This window comes from Chrysoperla carnea, chromosome 3, assembly GCF_905475395.1.
Source record: "Chrysoperla carnea chromosome 3, inChrCarn1.1, whole genome shotgun sequence".
NCBI classification, from domain to species: Eukaryota; Metazoa; Arthropoda; class Insecta; order Neuroptera; family Chrysopidae; genus Chrysoperla; species Chrysoperla carnea.
In genome coordinates this window covers 19,283,812-19,304,845 of record NC_058339.1, presented here as the reverse complement: position 1 = coordinate 19,304,845, position 21,034 = coordinate 19,283,812, and the positions used below count along the sequence as shown (strand labels likewise).

The following is a 21,034-nucleotide window of genomic DNA, read 5'->3' as shown; positions in this document are numbered from 1 at the left end:
AACTACTGTGAAACGTTTTGTTATAATATCGTTGTGGGTGTTCATGTATCGTTTGTGCTTGTATATTCGTTTTCGGCGGTCTTATAATCAACTATTTCATAGAATTACTAGAAATTCTACAGAATTTTATGAAAAGTTCGTGTATTGTACGAAATTCATACAATATTTAATTGATTTTATTAAAGGTAATTTAATCGAGAGTGTTTTTAGCAATGTTTCAAGAAAATTGGCTCAGTTTGGAGTGAGCTACAAGGAAAAAAAGCATTGGGGATAATTTTTTAATTTTTAATATTTCATACAAAGTGAAACACACAGTGGGTGTCGATTTACTTAATAGTAATTCACCGTCAGTTTTATAAGTTGACTTTTCTCAATAGAGATATTTGGGTTGACTTCTTTCGACAGTTGAGTGTACATAAATTTAACATATTCATCGGTTAATAACGTTAACTAAATAATCGGTTTGAATACCGCCAAAATATATAATTCAGATCAAGTATACCACCAAAGCATATTTTTCTTAAAATTAATCAAAAACAATGATAGCTTGACTTCTCTATCAAAATATGTAACCCTTAGCTTGGAAAAAGAAAATGAGCTTTAAATGGAGCTGAGTTTGAACAAATCCAATCCCACCCCCTGCTTAGCCCGCAAGCAAAACATAAATTTTACTACTATCTCTTGGACAGGCCTTCGGCCATCGGCCTGGCTGAATCATTCGACAGTGAAGCTCGCTACGCTTGCATATAGCTCTAATAAATATCTATTCACAATGCCTAATTAGGCCAATAGAATTACGGATTGTACGTGTTGTTGTCGGTTACAGGTCAGAAGTGGTTTTAATTTCTGCAGGGGGGTACTCACGTCAACTGAATTTTTTTTTCTTCCTTGTAAGCGATGTAACTCGGAAATGGTAAGTTCACTTCCATTCGTTCCCGTGTGATTCGATGATCAGAAGAAATAGGGTTTCATTTATATGCATGTATGTATGTTCGGGTCAAATCTTGCAACTGAATTGTAAACCGATTATCCTCAACCGAGTGCATGGTTAATTAAATGACTTCTTTCTAAGTTTGAAAATATTTTAGTTTTAAAGAATGACCAGACATTCTATAGAACTCATGAATTATAGACATTACCGGTTACATACAAAACAAACACAAACATAACTTAACATTACCTTACGTTTATCGTTATCTAACATTACTATCATTAGTTTCATTGAGTTTTAGAATAAGTATAATTCTTTAATACTGTTGTTACAAACGTTTTATAGATTACATAAATATTGAGACGACTTCGATCGAACAAGTTAGGAATAAAAATTGACTTTTACCAATTATTTATAAACTCTGAAATAGTAATCGTAAAGAATTAAACGTATTTTATCTTACTTTATATACCTATAACACTTTTATTAAATTCTTTCGACAGTTTTCGGCAGATTGCGTGTAAAGTTTTTATTTTCTTTATAAAAAATGCAGTGGTAAATTAATTCAAATGCTTAAAAAAATAGTAGCAAGTTAGCATAGCCCGTTAACCTTATTATTTTGAAGCAATAAAAAATTTTAGAGCAAAAGCCCATTCATTGATGCTAAATTTTGATTCAACAAAGCATTTTCGAAAAAAGTAAGAATTGAGAAAGTAAGAGCTGACTTTGAGAATCAAACATTCGGAAATGATAAGAGGGTATCGCGGGGATAGCGGTTTAAGTAAGAAAAATGTTCGTAATAATGTGACAAATAACTTTCTTTTTACAAAACTAATAAATTCAAAAGGAAAGAAGCTGAAAAATCAAATTTTAAAATGCAAAATAAATTAAAATAAAGGGAAACTTTAGCTTTCTAATATAATAACTTTCCAATTGGAACGCAAATTTGAAAGGTGAAAATTTTGATCTAATTTTGGAACTAAATTCAAGCTAAATATATTCGTATTACATAAATTAATGAGATTTACAAAATAATCTTTAAATGGAATTAATAAACCAAACATTTAACAGCTCATTACAAACATAAAGAATATAGAAAAGTTTCATTTATGTATCATTACAAAAGTATTACGAAACATACTTTTTTTTTCTTTTCATACTATAAACTATGAGAAATTTTGTTTTAAACTTTAATACTTCGTTTCTCAAACTTACGCTCTATAGATAGCCCAAGAGTAAAGTAAATAACCTTCTGAATATCTCGTTTTACAAGGCGTTTCAAAAAAGGTGAGTTAAGATAGTTCGGTATGTGTAAGACGCTCAAAAGTAACTTGTTAGTTTTAAAAGTGATTTAGGAATTCAAATTCATTAGTTTTATCAAATTACTTCAACAACCAAGGGGATTTTTTAAATTTCAAAACAAACAAAATTACTAGTATCAGTTTATCTATTTGGGAGTTTTGCCTATCAAAGACAATTCTTTAATAGACAGGCATTTCAAAGTTGCAATAAATTGAATGAGACTGATGTAGGTATATTTCTTCTGTAACTTAGTGTCCTTTATTTTCTTTTAATTATGAACATATTTTTAATTATTTGATAACTATCGATTTGTTTTTATGGAAAATGTTTTTTCTTTACAAGAGTTGAAAATTATAAAATGTTCTGTTTGACAAGTTTTTATAAAAAAAAAAAAAAACAATCAAAAGTGAAAAATTGTAATGACGACTTCATAGAAACGTATTACTTTAATTTGTGATACCATGTATATATGAAATATATCATAGTATATAAAGTTTTGTCCCAAGTTTGTAACGCTTAAAAATATTGATTCTATGCCAACAAAATTTTGATATAGGTGTTCATAAAATCACCTAATTAGCCCATTTCCGCTTGTCCGTCCAACTGTGTCTCCGTAAGCACGATAACTTAAAAACGAGATAAAAAGCTGAAATTTTTATATCATGCTCAGGATGTTAAAAGTTAGGCTAAGTTCGTAAATGAGCAACATAGGTCAATTGGGTCTTGGGTGCGTAGGATCCATCTTGTAAGCCGGTAGAGATAGAATAAAAGTTTAAATATAAAAAATGTTTGTTATAAAAAAATAAACAACTTTTGTTTGTAACATTTTTTTGTAATCATCAATGTTTACCCACGAGGACGAAAATTAGGTGCAAATTTTATAGTATGTATTATATGGGAATATAATCGATGAATGTTTGGCTATCTAAGAGTGGACATCTTTCTTTACTTGCACAACATCAAAAAACAAACGATTGCGTCATCACCACTGTCTATAGAAGGTATTTCAACAATTAACTCAGTCAATTGTTTGTTTTCACTTGTTCAATGTTACAATCTGTAAATACTTATACCTAGATATAATACTTATACCTAGATATAAATATTATGTATTTAGTAAACGAGTTTTCTATCTTTTTTTTAAAGTAAATGAAAGAAATTTGCTGATTTATCAAATCGCAAACATACATACCGACTAGCTAATACTTTGTAAGAAAACAGTTGTGAACTTGATCGAACAAAAAGTATATAATTCTTTGGAACATAGAACAAACACATAGTCTCTTTTTATACATGCAGTATAGATAAAAGAGATTTTAAAATATATTATGTTTTCGAAATAGTGATTTTAAACTTGAAAAAATGAAATACGTACTTCCCCGCACAATAAATATAATTACAGTTATTTAAAGTAGTCATTTGCTTTAGAAATTAGAAGAAATCGATTTTTTGGCATATTTTTAAAAGTTAAAACCTTAAGAATATGTCCTTAAGGAATTTTTTTAAATTGGAATTGTTTTCTGAGATACAGCGGATTTTCTGGTAACGAAGTTCGACTTGATCCAAGACATTACATATGGAGTAGAAGAAGGGCCAATGTATGCATCTAGGATTGTCGAATTATCCAAAGTGAGTAATGTTATTATCTGTCTCAAACTTAAAACGAATTTTCTTTGAAACAATACATTTTTCGAAGTGGTTTCGAAATTTGGTGGTCTGAACCTTCGATTTAAATAAATTTCAATTTTAGAAAATTTGAAAAGGTCAAAAGAACTTAGTAACCAGGGTGCCGTGTCTTTTTATAGCCCCCACTTCAGGTTCCTGTAATTCGAAGAATTGTTTATTATTTTTTTTACAATTTTTTCTTATAGTTTTAAAATTTCAATATATTAAAATGTCATATTAAAAATGGCTATAAAAATATTTTTCATTTTTTTATAATCTTAGTTTGAAAAATGCCTATAATTTAGGCTTCTAGACCAGAATTTCCTCTCCCCTTAAATAAAGGAAGCTCCTGATTGATATTTAAAACTATCAATAGAGAAATTCCAATATTTTAAGTAAAAAAAATTTGAAAATCGGTTTCGTTTGAAGAACATACATCAAATAAAATTAAAACTCTTCTATGTGCTCACATTATAAAATTTTTTTTAAGCAAATTTCAATTTATTGATTAAAAAATGATGCATTTAGATCTTTATAATACATTCGTAATAAAAATTGGCGACATTATTCTTTGTATGATTATTATGTTAAAATAATAATATCAAAACAATAACAAAACATTTTTATTGGATACTTATTCAATAAAACAAAAGCTTTGTTGAATATCATTATTTTTATGCTAAAGAAAATACAAATTTTATTATTCTGAAAGATACATTATTTACTGTCGCTTTTCTTTGTCAAGTTTCTTTTATTATAGAGTGATGATATAGGTGGATCAAATAAAATAAATAGATATAGAGAATAAAATGAGATGACAACAAGCTTTCTATTTCGACTTGGACCTACACAACGAACGTAGTTTGGTAATATCGAAATCAACCACTTAAAGCGTCAGTTATACAATGCACAGTTTGTAGATGCCCACAGATTTAGAGGAAATCACTTATAAGGAAGGAAATAACACACAAATGAATGCAATTTCACTATTTTAAATATGTTTTATGGAAAAATGAGTGCCGCTTGCTATAATTTTCTTTATAGGGAAATATTTTTCATGCTTTTAACTAATGATTATTAGTTTTCCTAATTTTTCTTAAGGAAATTAGCCTTATAACTGTTCAATAAAGGGCAATAATGAGAATGCATATGCGATTTAAAGGTTTTCCTAAGAAAACAAGAATTTTATTGATTCTTTCCGAGGAACGTCCTTAATTGCAATATTCTGTCAGATTGTGTGGAACTATACTCCTGAAAACATGTTAAAAATAAACTGGTACAGATACTGTACACTCTGTACAAATTTTGACTGAACTATTATCAAACAAAAACGTTAATCTAAAGGAATAGTTTTATTTGTAAGCATTTATAAACTATTTATCAATTACTTAGTAAAAGTTTTTATTTATAATGTCACATTGTTTTTCCACATTTACAAAGCAGCAAACAAAATATAAGCATTCATGTTTGTTTTCTTGCCTGTGATGTTTTTAGTTTTATACAGAAAGAAAGTAAAATATTTAAGATATTTAATTAAATAAGGCTATTCTAATTTATTGTTATTATTACGCGATTGAACGAACTAAGGGTCATTACACATAAAAATGAAAGGCCATCACATGATAGAAGTAAGAATTTTTTCCTTTTGTATTTATAACACTCGTATTCACATTCTGCCTACCAAATTAAAAAGAGAGTGAGATGCGAGATAGTTTTGACAAGTAAATATTTACAAACATACAATTTTGGGAACAAATTACAGCAACTTTAATATTGGTAATTTTGATTATAGATAATTAAAAGGATATAAAAAACCTTATCAAAAATGCTGTCACGTGGAGCTTCTGGAAAACTAGGAAAAATAAAAAAAAATGTAAAAACAGTTTTTCCTCATGAACTTGAAAATTATCCATTAACTGAAACAAAAATTAAATAGAAAAATTGTACTTGGCGTAATTCTGCACATTTTCGTCTTTTCAGCTCGAGCCCGGGTTCGATTCCAGGTTCGAGTGCATTTTTTTTCAATTTTCTTTAATTAAGATTACTAGACAAGATATTTAGTTTACGCTGTATGTATCATATAAAAATTGTAAATTATAATCGAAAGACTTTAATGTAAATAAGTAACATGATTAAAGTAAACAAAACAAAATAATTATAAAAAATACAAACAAAGTAAAAATAAAAATTCGATGAGTTGAAAAATTTCACTCTGTGTCTAGAGCTCGAATGGCCCCACTGGTAATGCGCTTGGCATGAATACAAGAAGTCCGGGTTTGAGTCCTGATTCGAGTGTATTGTTTTCAATTCTCTTTAACATATTTATTCGTATTTCCCAAATAAGATATACGTTAAATTTTTTCGTTCGTTACCATTTAATGGCACACTGTATATTAATTACACGTATGCAGGGTTGGGATAATGAGACATACTGTACATATGCATATATCAACATTTCTATATTAATACCTGTAAGTGGGACAATATTATTTAAAACATGTTATACAATAATTTACTGATGCATATGACATATTTGTCAATATTGAATCAATTTGTTTTCAAACTCTACGTCTATCTACTATCCCACTAGTTTATAGGTCAAATTAAAAATATTACATACATCTGTATATATTACATAGTAGGGTAAGATGTAATACCAAAAGAGAAATATACCTTGAATCATTTATAGTTTCTCAACAGTTATTCATATTTAGGCATGACTGAAGATTGTCAATGTGGTGTTGTCTTTGAATAGACTGATACCAAAATTTTTTTGCGAAAAAAGTAAAAATTTTGTATTTCATGATTGTCTATTCACAAGCTGCTAATTGAATATTATTTTATTAATCATACTCAACATACTACGAAAATCACTGGTTATTGGTGAGCAGGTTGTTACATCATATTTCAAAACAAATTTTTGTTTTGGACTTTGCCGAAACTCGGTGTTTTGGGTAATTTTGATCCAAAAAGTATAATCACAATATTTGGATTGATTTTCGTCCGGATCTAAAAAACTATTTGACCAGTCATCAAATGCACACGATTTTTGTAATTTGTGGGTCAAAATTACCCTATATACTGATTTTTATCAAAATTGGAGATGACAAAATTTTTTTCGATTTTTTGCAATTTTTTTAAGAGGTAGTACCCCTTTGAAAAAATCGAAAAAATCGGAAAAAAAAATTTTGTTTTGATATTTGATGAAAGTCGGTGGATGGGGTAGTTTTGATCCAAAAAGTATAAAAATCAGGTTTATTTAATGATTGGATGCAGAGTTTCTGAGACATTGCAATATTTGGATCGATTTTCGTCCGGATCTCAAAAACTATTTGACCAGTCATCAAATGCACCCGATTTTTGTAATTTGTGGGTCAAAATTATCTTATATACTGATTTTTATCAAAATTGGAGATGACAAAATTTTTTCGATTTTATGCAATTTTTTTAAGGGGTACCCCTTTGAAAAAATCGAGAAAATCGGAAAAAAAATCTTGTTTTGGAATTTGATGAAGTTTGGTGGATGGAGTAATTTGGATCCAAAAAGTATAAAAATCGGGTTAATTTAACGATTAGACTTATATAGAAAGTTACAATGTCAACGAGTATCATGGGCAAAACTTCATTTTGCAAAAAGTTAGAGTTAGAGTAGTATTTAAACATCAAAAATAATACATGGTGTTGGGGATAACAGCTTACATAAACTGCGCTATAAAAAGAGACAATTTCCATTGTGATATTTACAAAAAAGCTTAAAAACACATAAATGTCATGTCTTGACACTACACTTTCCCTATGTGTATTGTTGAACAATATATTATTAAATGGTGTGCATCATAAGTCCCTTGAAATAGGTCATAGCTTAATAAAATTGAGAGCTTTTAAATTTTACGAAAACCTATTTTTAGACTTCCAAATAGAAAAGAGTCTGCTTGAATGATTTAAATATGCACTTCTTTAATTTGTTCGGGATAACTTAGTTACAGACGTCCTAAACCGCAGAAAATTATTAAAATATAAAATAAGTACATTCTTACTTTGTTCCGATCTCTCACTATTCTGTTAAAATTCAATTTCGTTCCTTAGATTGATAATTTAGCTAATACTTATCGCAAACAAGTTTTGTATTCAATTTTTGCAAAATTTATGTATCAATAAAATTATTAAAACATGTACAAAAAATGGTGAGTTGTATTATTCAAGTTGCGTGATTATTATTAGTTCAATTAACGTTTAGCACATTGTTAAAAATAATATGAACATTGTACAACAACAAAGCCACAGAAATTGTATGATCAAAAATTACATGCATACATTCATAATAAAATTACCAGATTTATAACCTTAAATATTAATAAATAACAGTGATCAAATACCCTATGAACCTCGTTGAAAAAATAATGGTGCAAATATTTTTATTTTTGGAGGTATGTATAAATTTTTTTTAAAGACACATAAGAGAGGGAGTCTAGCGATTTAATTTCGTTGAACAATAAAATTCGGAACGCATTAAGGAAGTAGAGAGAGATTACAGGAATATGAATACAGATTTCGATATTTTGTAAAATATCGAAAATATTTTCCAGAATGTTTCCAAAAATAAAGTCTTTTAAGTTCGTCAGAACGTAGCCACATATAACGAAATATTATTCTATTTGCAATCATCAACAAAAAAGGGCGTTGTACTGTGAGCTAGTATCAAAACATATATCTAACATTCGTAGATAAAATTATATTTTGTTTTCATATTAGTATGCAATTTTGTTAATTAAATTTATATATTGTTATAAAAACATGAATTAAAATAATTGGACTGTAAAACAAAATGAATTATATAATTAATGAAATTTATATTTGTAGATTATTATAACCGGTCTGGTTATTTAGAAATTCAATAAATACTAAATTCGGTGAAACATTCTACGTAAAAAACTTTGCGAGCAACACTTTTTAAGTAAAATCTATATATATATAGTTAAACATGGAAACTGACTGATCGATCAACGCACATCTGAAACCGATATCACAACCATTAATTAAATTAATTTTTGTTGTGACGGCGAACCCACTACCCTAGGCTTCCGCGAACGGAATTGGTTTATGGGGTAAAATTGGTTAATATGAAACTCTGACATTTTCTAAGTAAGAAATGTACAAATTTATATATGTGATCATGGTTTGAGCCAAAAGTTTACTGTATCACTTTTTTATTTCATTCCTAAGGGAGCGCAGAAAACTCCATGACCGAAAGCCCCGTTATTTTCCAAGAGTGTGTAAAGTAAAATTGGTGGTTAGGGGACAGGCTAAGCGAGAGGATAGTATGTGGGTCTCTAATATTCGAACATATTAACGGTCTTATACGTAAATCTTCCTATTGATGAATGGTACTTCGAATTGTACTCAGAAACATTTCATTATGTGATGCTAGTGGATGCTACTATCTAAATTTCGTTACAATGAAAAATTTAGTTTGTTTGTTTACATTTTTTATATCCCGAGAACGGATCATACTTATTAAAAACTCTCATAGATTCTTCATTATGATACATAGAATACCTGTATAATCATTTTCATTTTCGTGAGTCTTTGACATAATATAAACTAAAGGAATTTTCTACTATGTTTATCGAAGTTTATCGAAGATACGATAAACTACGTCGTAAATTTTTATAGTTTAAAAATGACGAACCAAATTTAAAATATACAGCTAACAAAGAGTGTGACATTATAACTTACCAGCAGGTGTTTCATCGTTCCAAAATGAATCGTCCAATGTATAGTCTGCCTCTGAAAAAGGAATAAAGGATGTGCTTTAATACGTGTAAGTGAATTTTTCGTGATAAATAAATTGAAATAACACTTTTAAGATATTAGGTATATGCGTTTTAATTGTTCAAATAGAATTTTTATCAAGGAAAATCATAATTTAACTAAACTTAGAATATATTATTTCGGATTATGCGCATAAAGGTAAACAAAGCGAAATAAACGAACATTAAATTTCTATTGAAAACACAAAAAAGCTAACGGGAAAATCTACTCTTGATTTTGAACAGGGTTGAAACATGCTCGCTATTAATAACTCAGCTGACATCCACTGATTTAAATATGAAATGGTGAGGAGAGTGTAAACAGTATCTTAGAACTTGACAAAAAAGGAAATTTTTACAAATTGATTTACGAACTAGATTTGTGAATGTTATAAAATGGACCTGAATTATATTTAATTTTGATTTTTTTCCCAATTTCCTATATCAGTTGTATTATATAAATGTATTCGTTGTGTGCGTAGTCATGGTGGGGATAATAAAATCGATGCCAGCGCTTTAAGTGAAAAATTTTGGAGATAAAGTGGGCTGTTATGACTAATTTGCAATTATTTACATGTTAATGATATAGAAACTGTCAAATTAAAATGATTGAAAAACACTAATTAATTAAACTTAATGCATTAAAAATTGTGAAAATAAGAAATCAAATTGTACAAATATTATTTTTCAAATGTTAATTATCGTAATTATTTATTTAAATTTGTGAAACAAGAATATTAAATTTTAAATGTAAGTTTTCAATGCAATCCACACAATTATATATGCATCCATTAATTCTATAATTAAAGTAGTGTATCGTTGTCATGGAAACGAAATTCACGCTCGGAGCGAATATTTCGAATAGTCTGTAGTCATCATCAGTATGAATTAGTTAAACTTAATTACTCCCACAGTGTTTGTAACTCATTGCTTATTTGGTGACACCAAAAGTAGCCGAAATATGTTCTCATCATAGCCTATTTTTAAATGAAGCTTGTATAACAAAATTTTTTAACATTATTTAAATAATATACAAAAAATTTTTGTACAGTGTATTTTTTATTTTTTGGTGATTTTACAGTAACAAGTCAATGATCAATAGAGTGTATACAAACTCGTGATACGGTGTGTGTTACTTAACATGACACAAGTACTTAAGATAATAAATGGTAAATTAGACATAGTTTTGTTTAGATGATCGATCAGATTAATCATTTGGTATACATTGCTTAAAAATAGTCAAAACAAACTCATACACAACCATAACAACGCCATTCTCTAGACCCACAAATAATAATCTCGGTAACAACCCTTGATATAAACCACCAATTCTAAATTGGAAAAAATAAAATTATGTTTATAAATATTATGATGTTGCGGTCATTTTCTTCACTTATTGCTAACCGATAATTGAATCTACCATAGTTATCGAAAAACAACGTTCCCAAGAGAAATTGTGCAAAAATTACAAAAATCAAAAGCTTTTTAATATTATAATTTACTCACTAATCCCTAGAAAATAAATTAGAAAAATCAAGTTTTTCCTATTTACCGAGAAAATGGGCAAAATTTTTCAATTCTAGAAGTAACTTAGGATGTAAATTATCATTTTAATAACTTTCGTGTGAAAAATTTTGTATTTTGTTTAAGATATTTTGTTTCTAATCGACATATTATTTTTTTGTGAACATAAGCGTAAGTTTGTTAATTTTAAATTAATTCTAAGAAAAAATAAATAATTTACGTTACCCGTCCATACGATATATGTGACGCATAGTTGGTATACAGTAAACATAATTATATTTGTCATTTGTGACGGCTTGAATCCTCGTCTTTGCAACATCAAATGGTGTATTTATGAATGCCCCTGTTACAGCACTTGTAAAACTACATAGAAAATATGCCATCGATTCAAAATGAGGCTATAAAATGCACAAATCAAAAAATTGTATTTGGTATATTCTCAGCTAAATTTTTTAAAATAGGAAATGCCGATAATTTTATTTTTCTACACAAGAGCATTTGCCACCCACAAGTCATTGCAATTTAAAAATGCCTACTCACATTTTCAAACACTGGCAATTTGTTTTTTAGAGAATTATATACAACAAAGAAACTTCCAACAAATATACCCTTACAAAGTATTGTTGAATCTAGACCTCTGTATAAACCATAAATACCAAATCCATTGGTTTTAATTACATTACGTACAACCGTAAAAACTTTGGGGGGATGCTTGAGCACGTTTGTTTGCATTTTAACCTTGATGTGTTCAAATGGAGTCATTACGAATGATTCACTAATACCTGCAAAGCCACCAGCCAATGCCCACATCTAAAACATGGTTAAATATAATAAAAGAATAGAATATTGGCTAACAAATATTATCCACGATGTCTTGACACTTCCTGAATACTTTGAGGGAAGTCTATTAAAAATACTTACTATTGGTGAACCATCCCCACTTTGTAAATGTACATTATACTTTTCAAATAAACTCAGCTAAAATAAAACGTTTACGTTATATTTTGTTTTAAATAGCCTTATTATTATTAACATTACTCTTATGGCTCGACGTGGTGGATCTGCCATCAATTCCACTGTTATTCCCTTAAAAAAGCTTCGAAATCCTTCTAGTTTATACATTTTTATCATGCAATCACTCATATTTTTATAATAATTTGGAGACTTTTTATATACTTCACTATTTTTATTTTGGTTTTGCATACGAGCTTTTACAACATCCAGCGGATGTGTTACGATTGTTTCAATTACACCAGCCAAATATCCTGATGCAACTGAACTAAATCCAAACCCAAAGCACTGATATTTACTTTCATTTTCCGTAGGTTCAATTTCAATTTTTCCATCTTTTGTATACATTCTCCTTTATCAGAAGAATCATTTTTTCACCATCAGTTTTTCGAATTATTCATTCTAAATTTGTAATTTAGAATTTAAGTTTGGGATGTAATAAATGATATGTCAAATTAAAAAGATGAGACGTTACCATAGATGCAATAATATCTTATTATTTGTTATTAGACACTTTATCCGGTCAAATTAAACCAAAAAATAAGACTGAAGGTACAAAAATTCGCACTCGGCTCAAAGTTGGATTGGAGTATAACACCATCAGAAATGAAATCAAAAAAGTCCTTATCGATCCCATTCCTGGAAAATAAAATAATTCACTCGGAGTCAAAAGTTGCAAAAACGGTCTTTTGCTATTTTCCGCAAAACGGTATGTTTTATCATAAAATTAGTTCAGACGAAAATTGTAGATCAGATAATACATAACCTGTTTTTATGTCCTTTGACTCCCGGGAGTAGATTTTTTTTCCAGGTATCGGGAATCGATGAGGACTTTTTACATTTCATTACGAATTTTTCCTGTATATCGTTAAAAAGATGAATTCTTCCATCATTTCCGATAATCGTGAGTTAATTGTGAGTATCCATACGCTCTTATGGATAGAAATAGATCTTGTATCTACTTAATTGTTCTAAATCGAGAACGAACATAGTATAAAAAACGCATACTTGAACAACATTCATCCGAAAAACAATTCCTTTGCACTCCTGACTGATTCCTAATTCGTTTCAATGGCAAATTAAGAATAATTTAATAAAAAATACTCCGAAAAACCCACACAGAAAGCAAAGCAGGAGCATTATCTTGTTTCTAGGAATTCCTGAAAATTTCAAGTCTAAGTGTGTTTCCATCAGCAAGTGCTTACCTACCGGTAACCAGCTACAAATAAAACTGACTTTGTTGAGAGGATTGAATTCTTTATGCTTTCATTGAATGGAAAGTAATTTTGAGTCAAATATAAATTCAGTGAATTCAAATAGGGGTACAATAATTTAAGAAAATTAAAATGATACACCTGTACAAATTAAAAATCTCAAGAAACATGGTTTCCGTTATGCCTATCTAAATGTAAATCGTAGTAAAAATATTTGGTTACTAATTTAAACGTTCTTCAATGTTAACTCATTAATACGATAACATTGATAAATACAAAAACCAACCAAATATATATGTGAACAATTTATTCGTTTTTATTAAAATTTAAACACTTATTCAGTTTTTTTCGATATATTATTTTCGATAATTCATCCATTTTATGTAACTTAGTTCCAAACAATAAATGAGATATAGCATAGTAAAAAAATCCGTAAATGCGTCAATATTTTTCACTGGTGTCATTTAGTATAATCGCTTTTTCTTCTTTTTGCCTCCTTTTTTAGCTTTAAGATCTTCTTCCGGTGGTGGTGGTTCTGATTCCTTTTCAGGTTCTTTTGGAGGTTCTGGTGACTCTACAATTTTGTTATGAAAGAATTCGTATGCAACCATTAAAGCGCCACCTCCAATTCCATAGCGTAACATTCGTGATAACAATCCTCTCCAAAGAGCATGAATGCTATTAAAAAAAACAATTTACATATACGACACTTTTACACACGTAAAAAGAATTAAAAAAATTTGTATGTTTTAGAAAAAAAATAAATTACCCTTCTTCTCGCTGTACCACTTTTAAAGTTTGGAATGCAGTATGATATCTGCAAAGTTGATTTTCATTGTGCGGTGCTTGTAATCGCGTCTGAGCAATGTGGAATGGAGAAGATACTATGCTTCCAATAACGCCAGATAAAAAGGCCGCATAAAATGTACAAGTATAATTGTTAGTAGTGCATTTTTTTCTCTAAAATAAAAAAAAAAAAAAATAAACATTATTTATTCTTGTAAAAACCATGATCGAGTCTTCAAAAAATTAATAAAATAACTTTACTAAATACGTAGGTTTTTATTACCTACCAGAATTTTTCAGAAAAACTACAATTCAGTGTGACCATAATAGTGATAAGGCAACCTATTTCGAGATTGCAACAACCAAAAACCCGATAACTGCCTTGAACTGATTATGAATCCAGCTGGAAGATTTATTTTTTGATGTTGATGAATTTAACAAGACAGTCGGGTAAAACTAAACTATTTGGTATAATTTTCATTTGGAGAACAAAGAAAAAACCATTACCTCGTTATAGCCACAACACATAGCTGGTTTTATCATAGGATAAAATCCGAAGTAACATAGATTGAACAGACCATGTCGTAAGAGTGATGCCGTTAAACCTTTATTCAAACCTTTACCACCAAATCCACCTTCTCTCACTAATTTCGTATACACTTGTTCTGACATTTGCGAAGGCGCTGTAACACACTGTTTACATTTCATAGCCTGTACATTTGTTCTTATTGTCTCGAACGGATTTGCAATGAATGCTTCAGCCAAACCAGCTATAGCGCCACCAATAAAAGGTGCCTACGCCGAGATTTGTTATTAAGTATGTATTTAACAAAAATATTGTCGATTTATTTTTACTTACGAGTATTTGCCTTGTAGTAGGCCCCTCGTCTGGTGTTTTATCGCCTTCTTTACCCTCTTCTTTCGGTTTATCTTTGTCTTTATCTTTATCTTTCTCTTGTGATTGTATAAGATAATCATAGATACTTTTATAAGTAAAAAACTAAAATCAAAATTAACAGTAATCGTACTATCCTAATTTCGAATTGTTCAGTCACCATAAGCGTGAACGGCCATATTTATAATTTTTACACTGTATGTTAATTTTCCAAACTAAAACTTTAATTTTTTTATAAGGAACATTTTTTACATTTAAACTGTTGTTTTATCTCTAACGGTTTACAAGAAATTTTGCGAAATCCTTCACTGGAATCTTTCGAGCCGATTGTAGTAAAGATATGTCACGTACGAAATCAAATTAATAGAAAATTACCAGAATAGCTTTCCTAGGTATATTAGAAATTAATTGACTTGGTAAATCCTTATAAAAACCATATGCACCATTTGAGCTGTGAATTTTGTGCATGCAATCTATTATATTGCCACATTTTTTTCTTGGATCAGTAAGTATCGGTTGAACAATTAATCTTGCTACAATTGCTTGAAGTGGTGACGCAATGAGCGACTCAACACCACCAGCCAATCCTCCGGCGCTAGCAATTAGAGCCGATCTCTTTAAAAATTTTCCTATATCACGTTTCTTTGGTTCTGGCTCAGATTCAGGTGCTGGTTCAGGTTCTGGTTCTGCCTCCTTTTTTTTCCCCATTTTTAAAGGATTAAATTGTTTGATGAACTAAGTGATAGTGTCTTTAAATCTGTAATTTAAGAATTTCGATAATTTCGAATTATACATTACACATTTCGTAAACTGACCGATAAATGATTAATTTTCTGTTTACATTAAAAGGAAAATTCATTCAGCAAATTACTAAAAAGTTGGAACACTTCAGCAAACACTCTTTTAACTTAAGAGTAATTCTCTGATTGATTTCGAATGTAAAAACCGAATAAGCGTTTAAAAAAATTAACAAATTAATTTAAAATTGGCTATTTCTGCCATATTACTGTTAATATTTAACAGTAAAAAAATTATTCTGAAGACTGTCAAAAACTATACAGTTTGTCAACTGTCTTCTATATTTAAAATATTCCAAATTTTTTTCATGTAAAGATCAACTCTATCATTTTGTTTGATTTCAATGCCAACTCATTTTTATTTTTTATACTCGTAACTATTTTGTAAACAATATGATCTAAATAATTTTATCGAATTGTATCCTCAACGCAATGTGTAATCATCAAAATCTTTTTCCCTTTTAATTACTTATTACTCAAGATAATCCATTACTAATGATTTCTTTATAGTTTTAAATTAAGTTAAATAGATAAATAGATAAAAGTTGGTTTTCATTAAATTGTTTATATTAAAATTTTTGACAGATATTTTACAAATTTGTAAAATCATTAATTTACAATCTTATATAAATCATAATTTGGAAAAAGAATACTATGGAGAATCCGAAACTCCGAAATAACTTTTAATATTAAATTCATTTTGATAAAAAATGTGAAAAGTATGGCCCAAATAGTAGGATTACATACTTGGTTTATCAAAATTGGATAAAATTTGAATGTGATAGAGCAAAATTAATTTTTTTGGATTCTGATGACGTCATAAAGTTAAAAAATTCGTTTTTTTGATAACACAGGCAAATTTGATCCGATCTTATTGGAATTTTTTTTGAAATCCACTAATTTTCAGCCTCAGGTCTTTTCAGCCTTCATTTATTTGCCTTATTCCGAGACCAGGACATCACATTTTTGAAACCTCTTAGAGCTTTCAAAAATGTGGTGTCCTGGTAGAGCTGGGAATGTGATAGAGCAAAATGTATTTTATTTTGAGTCTGTTGATGAAGGGGAAGCTGAACAGTTTTCTCCATAATGCTTTAGGAATCTTTCTGTTTTCCATCTTTTTCATTTATTTTCAGTAATAAGATCATTTAGATAATATGTTCATGCTGAAATGCAAAATTCGATTAAAATTACCAACAGCTTGGAAAAAAAAAGACAAAATAAGTGGAAGAATTGTCAAGTTTATAAACAAAATGTGCACCGTCCGCCGGTTTACAAATACGCATATCTTATCGGAAAATAAAATTAATATCTGTAATAACGAAGCACAATAAACCAATATAGAATAAAAAATATAGAAAGAAGTACTAAATATATACTTGGATAATTATTTTTGTTTGCATTTAAATCAACGAAAAGACTCTTGAATTGATGTTCTTCAATATTTATTGAAAATAACAATGGTTTTATTAACGTGTGTTTTAATTAATTATATGCAAATATATGTAAATAAAAAAATTCTATACAGATATAGGATGCTTCATTTAAGTAACTAGCATATTTACATCATATCAGGCCGTGAGCTCATAATGACGGTAATTTTCCAAGGTTCTTTTTGTTTACCTCTTTGATGATTGATCAATATATGTTTGGTAATCAAGAAAATGTTTTAATCATGGCTTGATTGTCGAAATTTTTGGAAATTGAGTATTTCAATTATTGTGTATGTATATATTTTGTTTTTTCTGCCAATATAATGTTAAAATACAGTTCTTGACAACATACGTGTCAAAAACAGTCAATAATACGTGAGAAAATGGCAAACAGTTTGAAACTCGAGAAGTCAAAAATGGTTTTATTGTTACAGTTAGGGGAAGGTATCCTTTAATGATCTATCTAAGAAAGTTTTTCATTTATGGTCCATCCATTTCCATAGTAATTACAAAGATTACAGATACATAGTAATTATTAATATGTTAAAATTATATGCACATGCTCTTTCTAAACTGAATCGATTTTGAAGATCATCGCCAATTTTATAGTGTTATCGGGTACGAAACACTAATACCGAACTCGAAACATAACTAAGAACACTCTCTGTTAAATTACCTTTCAAATGAAACCAAAAAAATTAAAATATTTTAATCCGTTTAGACGCTATGATGCCACAGACAGACAAACACACAGACACACACACATAGCGGTCAAACTTATAACACTCCTTTTTTAGTTCGGGGGTTAAAAAATATGAGATTTGAAAAACTGCTCAAAATGAAATGAAACATTCTATACATTTACGTATTTTTCTATCTTTTAAATATTTATTAAAATATTTATATTTAGCTTTATTAGAATAGAATATAACTTCAAAATAAGATTATAATTAAGAAAGAAAAATTTGCATTCTTAAAATGGAAATAGGTTTCAATTATTTAAATATTATTCTTTACTGTATTATAACTGATCTCATATAATCGTAGAGAGATGAGAATTAATCTTGTCTACTTGTGAAGCAATCAATTTCTTAATAAATAATACTCTATCAGCAAGTAGACGGTAATTTTAAAAAAATACAGATTATTTTCATTCGATCATTATATTTGTTTCTTTGCCTTCGAAGTAAGTTTTATTTGACGAACCATTTTAACAACAGTTACTATTTTTTGTCTTCGAAAAACTGTTTATAGACTCTTTTCAAGAAATCATTAAAGATTTCAATCTAAGCAGACAATATGGAGTATCATTTTCAGTTTTAGTAAAAACAAAAAACGAAAAATAACTCCTTTTTACGTTTAATTCAATAACAATTGTAACTTTATGTGTTGGTAGATTATCGTCGTCCAAGTAAACTGTATGGTTTGTGGAAAAATGTTTCGGACAAACACCTATTTAATCAACAATTACTTTCTAATTTAAAGTGTTCATCTATTTATTACTAGGTATAGAATACAGTTAGCTTGTTTTTTTTTTATCCTGAAAACTTGAATCAAGGTTAATGTCTACGTAAGATCTGCGCCTATAGACCTAACATTTTTTGCTTGAAGTATTTTTATCAATAACACCTTTTTTTTAGTACAAGCATATGTCAACTTTAAAAAGACACCCTGTATACATATAATAATCATTATATTATAATTATAACCTTAATTAGCATTCGAGCATTAAATGTAGTGGTTTGTTTTACTGGAAAATGTTTCTATATCCATTCTATATATCCCAATGTTATAAAACTTGATATTAAAACAAACACGAAATAAAACAGCATAAGTTTTATTATCCTTATTAGCCTGCATGTTAATGCATAGAGAGTTCGTAACACATTTAACTGTAGGTACTCAAAACATTAAAGTTTTGGACCCGACCATAAATTGTTTAAAAGAAAATACGCATATTTCATTATGAAATTTTAATGCGAGTTGACAGACATTTAAACGTTTATACCAAACATATATGTTTTAACGATAGTCACTTTTGACATCTATTAAGTAAGTTTGATTTAAACAATTTTTTGCCAAAATACAACAGTGGTACAAAGTCATTTTAAATAGACATTTAATAAAGTTAGGTTTATTTTCATTGTCAACAAATGTTTTTAGATTAAGCATAATAAAGGCACAACAATTTCTAGAGGTGTATTTATCAATGACATAAAGGTATGCTGATAGGCACCGGAACTGCAATATCGATCTCCAGATTGATGAAAAGTAATTTTGGAATAATTAAAAGGTTTCCTGTACAAGAAAGTATCTTGTATGTATATGGCCACAATATATGGTAAATAACATAATCTATGGAAATTGATAACTACTACATACAAATTATGTGCCTTCTGTAAAGTTATGACGACCACATACAACATATCATAATAGTTGTTCTAACCAAAAAGTTAAAACTAAAAACCGCTGTAAAGAAAAATATACATGAAAATTTACATAGTTTTCAATTTTATATTCATCATGATTCGTTTTAATTTGTATCCATTGCAGCCACATTCATTCATACATACAACACACACAGTAAAAATATTATATAACTTTGAGAAATTTTATACATTTTACTAACTAAAATATTTGAGTTTGTGTATGGTTTTGTCTGTTTAATGTGTGGATGGTGGGAAAACTTTAATTTTGTTTCGTTTTGTTTTAAATGGAACATAGAGAAGAAGGAGACATTGAAAAAATATGAAAAAACCAACATAATTGGATTTAATTTAAACACAGACTGTCATCTTGAATGAAGTTAACAAGCCAAGGTTTTTTTATCACTGTTATATTAACGGTATAGGTATAATTATCGACAAATGATATATATAGGATGTTCTATGACTCCATGAACATAGCTTAAGAGGGTATTCTTTGGACAATTTTAAGTCGAAAGTGTTAATAGTTAACGGGTTATAGCCACCATTGAATTGTACCAATAAAGTAAAGACATTGTTAATACTTCTAATGATTTTCAAAGCCCAACTTCACTTTTCTGCCCGTGCAGTGAGAATTCTTCACCTGAAGTGATAAAAATTGAGCCAACATACCTATTCTTAGTAAAACTGGATAAAATAATGGCCGAATTCCATGAATATAATGAATGTATTAAAAAATAGATAATATCTAGTCAGGTATGTAGAAGTAATTTTTTTTAAACACAATAACTGTATTTATGCCTAACTGTTTAAATGAATTTATGTATTTTTTTATTGAATATTATAAACCAATAAATTTTCTATTAAGCTTGGGAGGTATAAAAGAAAGTATTTATATATATCACTTATTACTAAATGAAAAATGAATGTATTATTACTAATAGTTAAATTGTTTTAATGATTACCAAAATGGTTTATCCTTTACCATCAATGTCACGACTAAACGTAGTCCATAAATGCAGTTGTTGGCTTGTTATTTAACCGAAATAAGAGGATATGAAAATGTCACAGATATGAAAATGTTGCGGCTATTACGAGATACTGGCTAGGCGGCAGGCACGCTGAACTCATGGGTCCGACAGTGTATCGTGACTAGGAAGCAACGATGTTTCATATTCTTTGTTACTTTCCAGCTCTTGCCACGAAGAGATGGACTCACTTGAGCCAGCCTTTCCTTGACAAT

General features: G+C 28.8%; 3 protein-coding genes across 3 annotated transcripts in view; all 3 read right to left on the bottom strand.

Annotated features, from left to right (window-relative positions):
- The window catches only part of LOC123295400 (disintegrin and metalloproteinase domain-containing protein unc-71), an 877,985-nt gene that overhangs the window by 121,427 nt on the left and 735,524 nt on the right, over positions 1-21,034 (bottom strand). The window contains exon 2 of the mRNA XM_044876741.1: positions 9,635-9,685. The gene's annotated coding sequence lies outside the window, so the exon portion shown is untranslated. The remainder of the gene's footprint in view (positions 1-9,634; positions 9,686-21,034) is intronic.
- Positions 10,837-12,606, bottom strand: LOC123295903 (mitochondrial 2-oxodicarboxylate carrier-like). Its single transcript, XM_044877364.1, has 5 exons — positions 12,271-12,606; positions 12,154-12,210; positions 11,773-12,042; positions 11,458-11,630; positions 10,837-11,039 (listed from the first exon to the last, which is right to left on the bottom strand). Exons 1-5 carry the CDS (start codon positions 12,589-12,591, stop codon positions 10,916-10,918), a joined length of 945 nt encoding a protein of 314 aa, XP_044733299.1. The 5' UTR covers positions 12,592-12,606; the 3' UTR covers positions 10,837-10,915.
- LOC123295401 (mitochondrial 2-oxodicarboxylate carrier-like) lies at positions 13,750-16,166 on the bottom strand. Its single transcript, XM_044876742.1, has 6 exons — positions 15,954-16,166; positions 15,514-15,895; positions 15,103-15,243; positions 14,751-15,038; positions 14,227-14,417; positions 13,750-14,135 (listed from the first exon to the last, which is right to left on the bottom strand). Exons 2-6 carry the CDS (start codon positions 15,844-15,846, stop codon positions 13,922-13,924), a joined length of 1,167 nt encoding a protein of 388 aa, XP_044732677.1. The 5' UTR covers positions 15,847-15,895; positions 15,954-16,166; the 3' UTR covers positions 13,750-13,921.

What these genes read in the sequence shown, in the direction of transcription:
- LOC123295401 (XM_044876742.1), bottom strand. Translation starts at nt 15,846, where the DNA reads ATGGGGAAAAAAAAGGAGGCAGAACCAGAACCTGAACCAGCACCTGAA. An exon ending in CTACTACAAGGCAAATACTC is followed by an intron (nt 15,039 to 15,102) that starts GTAAGTAAAAAT and finishes ATCTCGGCGTAG; the next exon opens with GCACCTTTTATTGGTGGCGC. An exon ending in GTGGTACAGCGAGAAGAAGG is followed by an intron (nt 14,136 to 14,226) that starts GTAATTTATTTT and finishes TTTTTTTAATAG; the next exon opens with CATTCATGCTCTTTGGAGAG.
- LOC123295903 (XM_044877364.1), bottom strand. Translation starts at nt 12,591, where the DNA reads ATGTATACAAAAGATGGAAAAATTGAAATTGAACCTACGGAAAATGAA. An exon ending in AATTGCCAGTGTTTGAAAAT is followed by an intron (nt 11,631 to 11,772) that starts GTGAGTAGGCAT and finishes TGCATTTTATAG; the next exon opens with CCTCATTTTGAATCGATGGC. An exon ending in CACATATATCGTATGGACGG is followed by an intron (nt 11,040 to 11,457) that starts GTAACGTAAATT and finishes TTTCCAATTTAG; the next exon opens with AATTGGTGGTTTATATCAAG.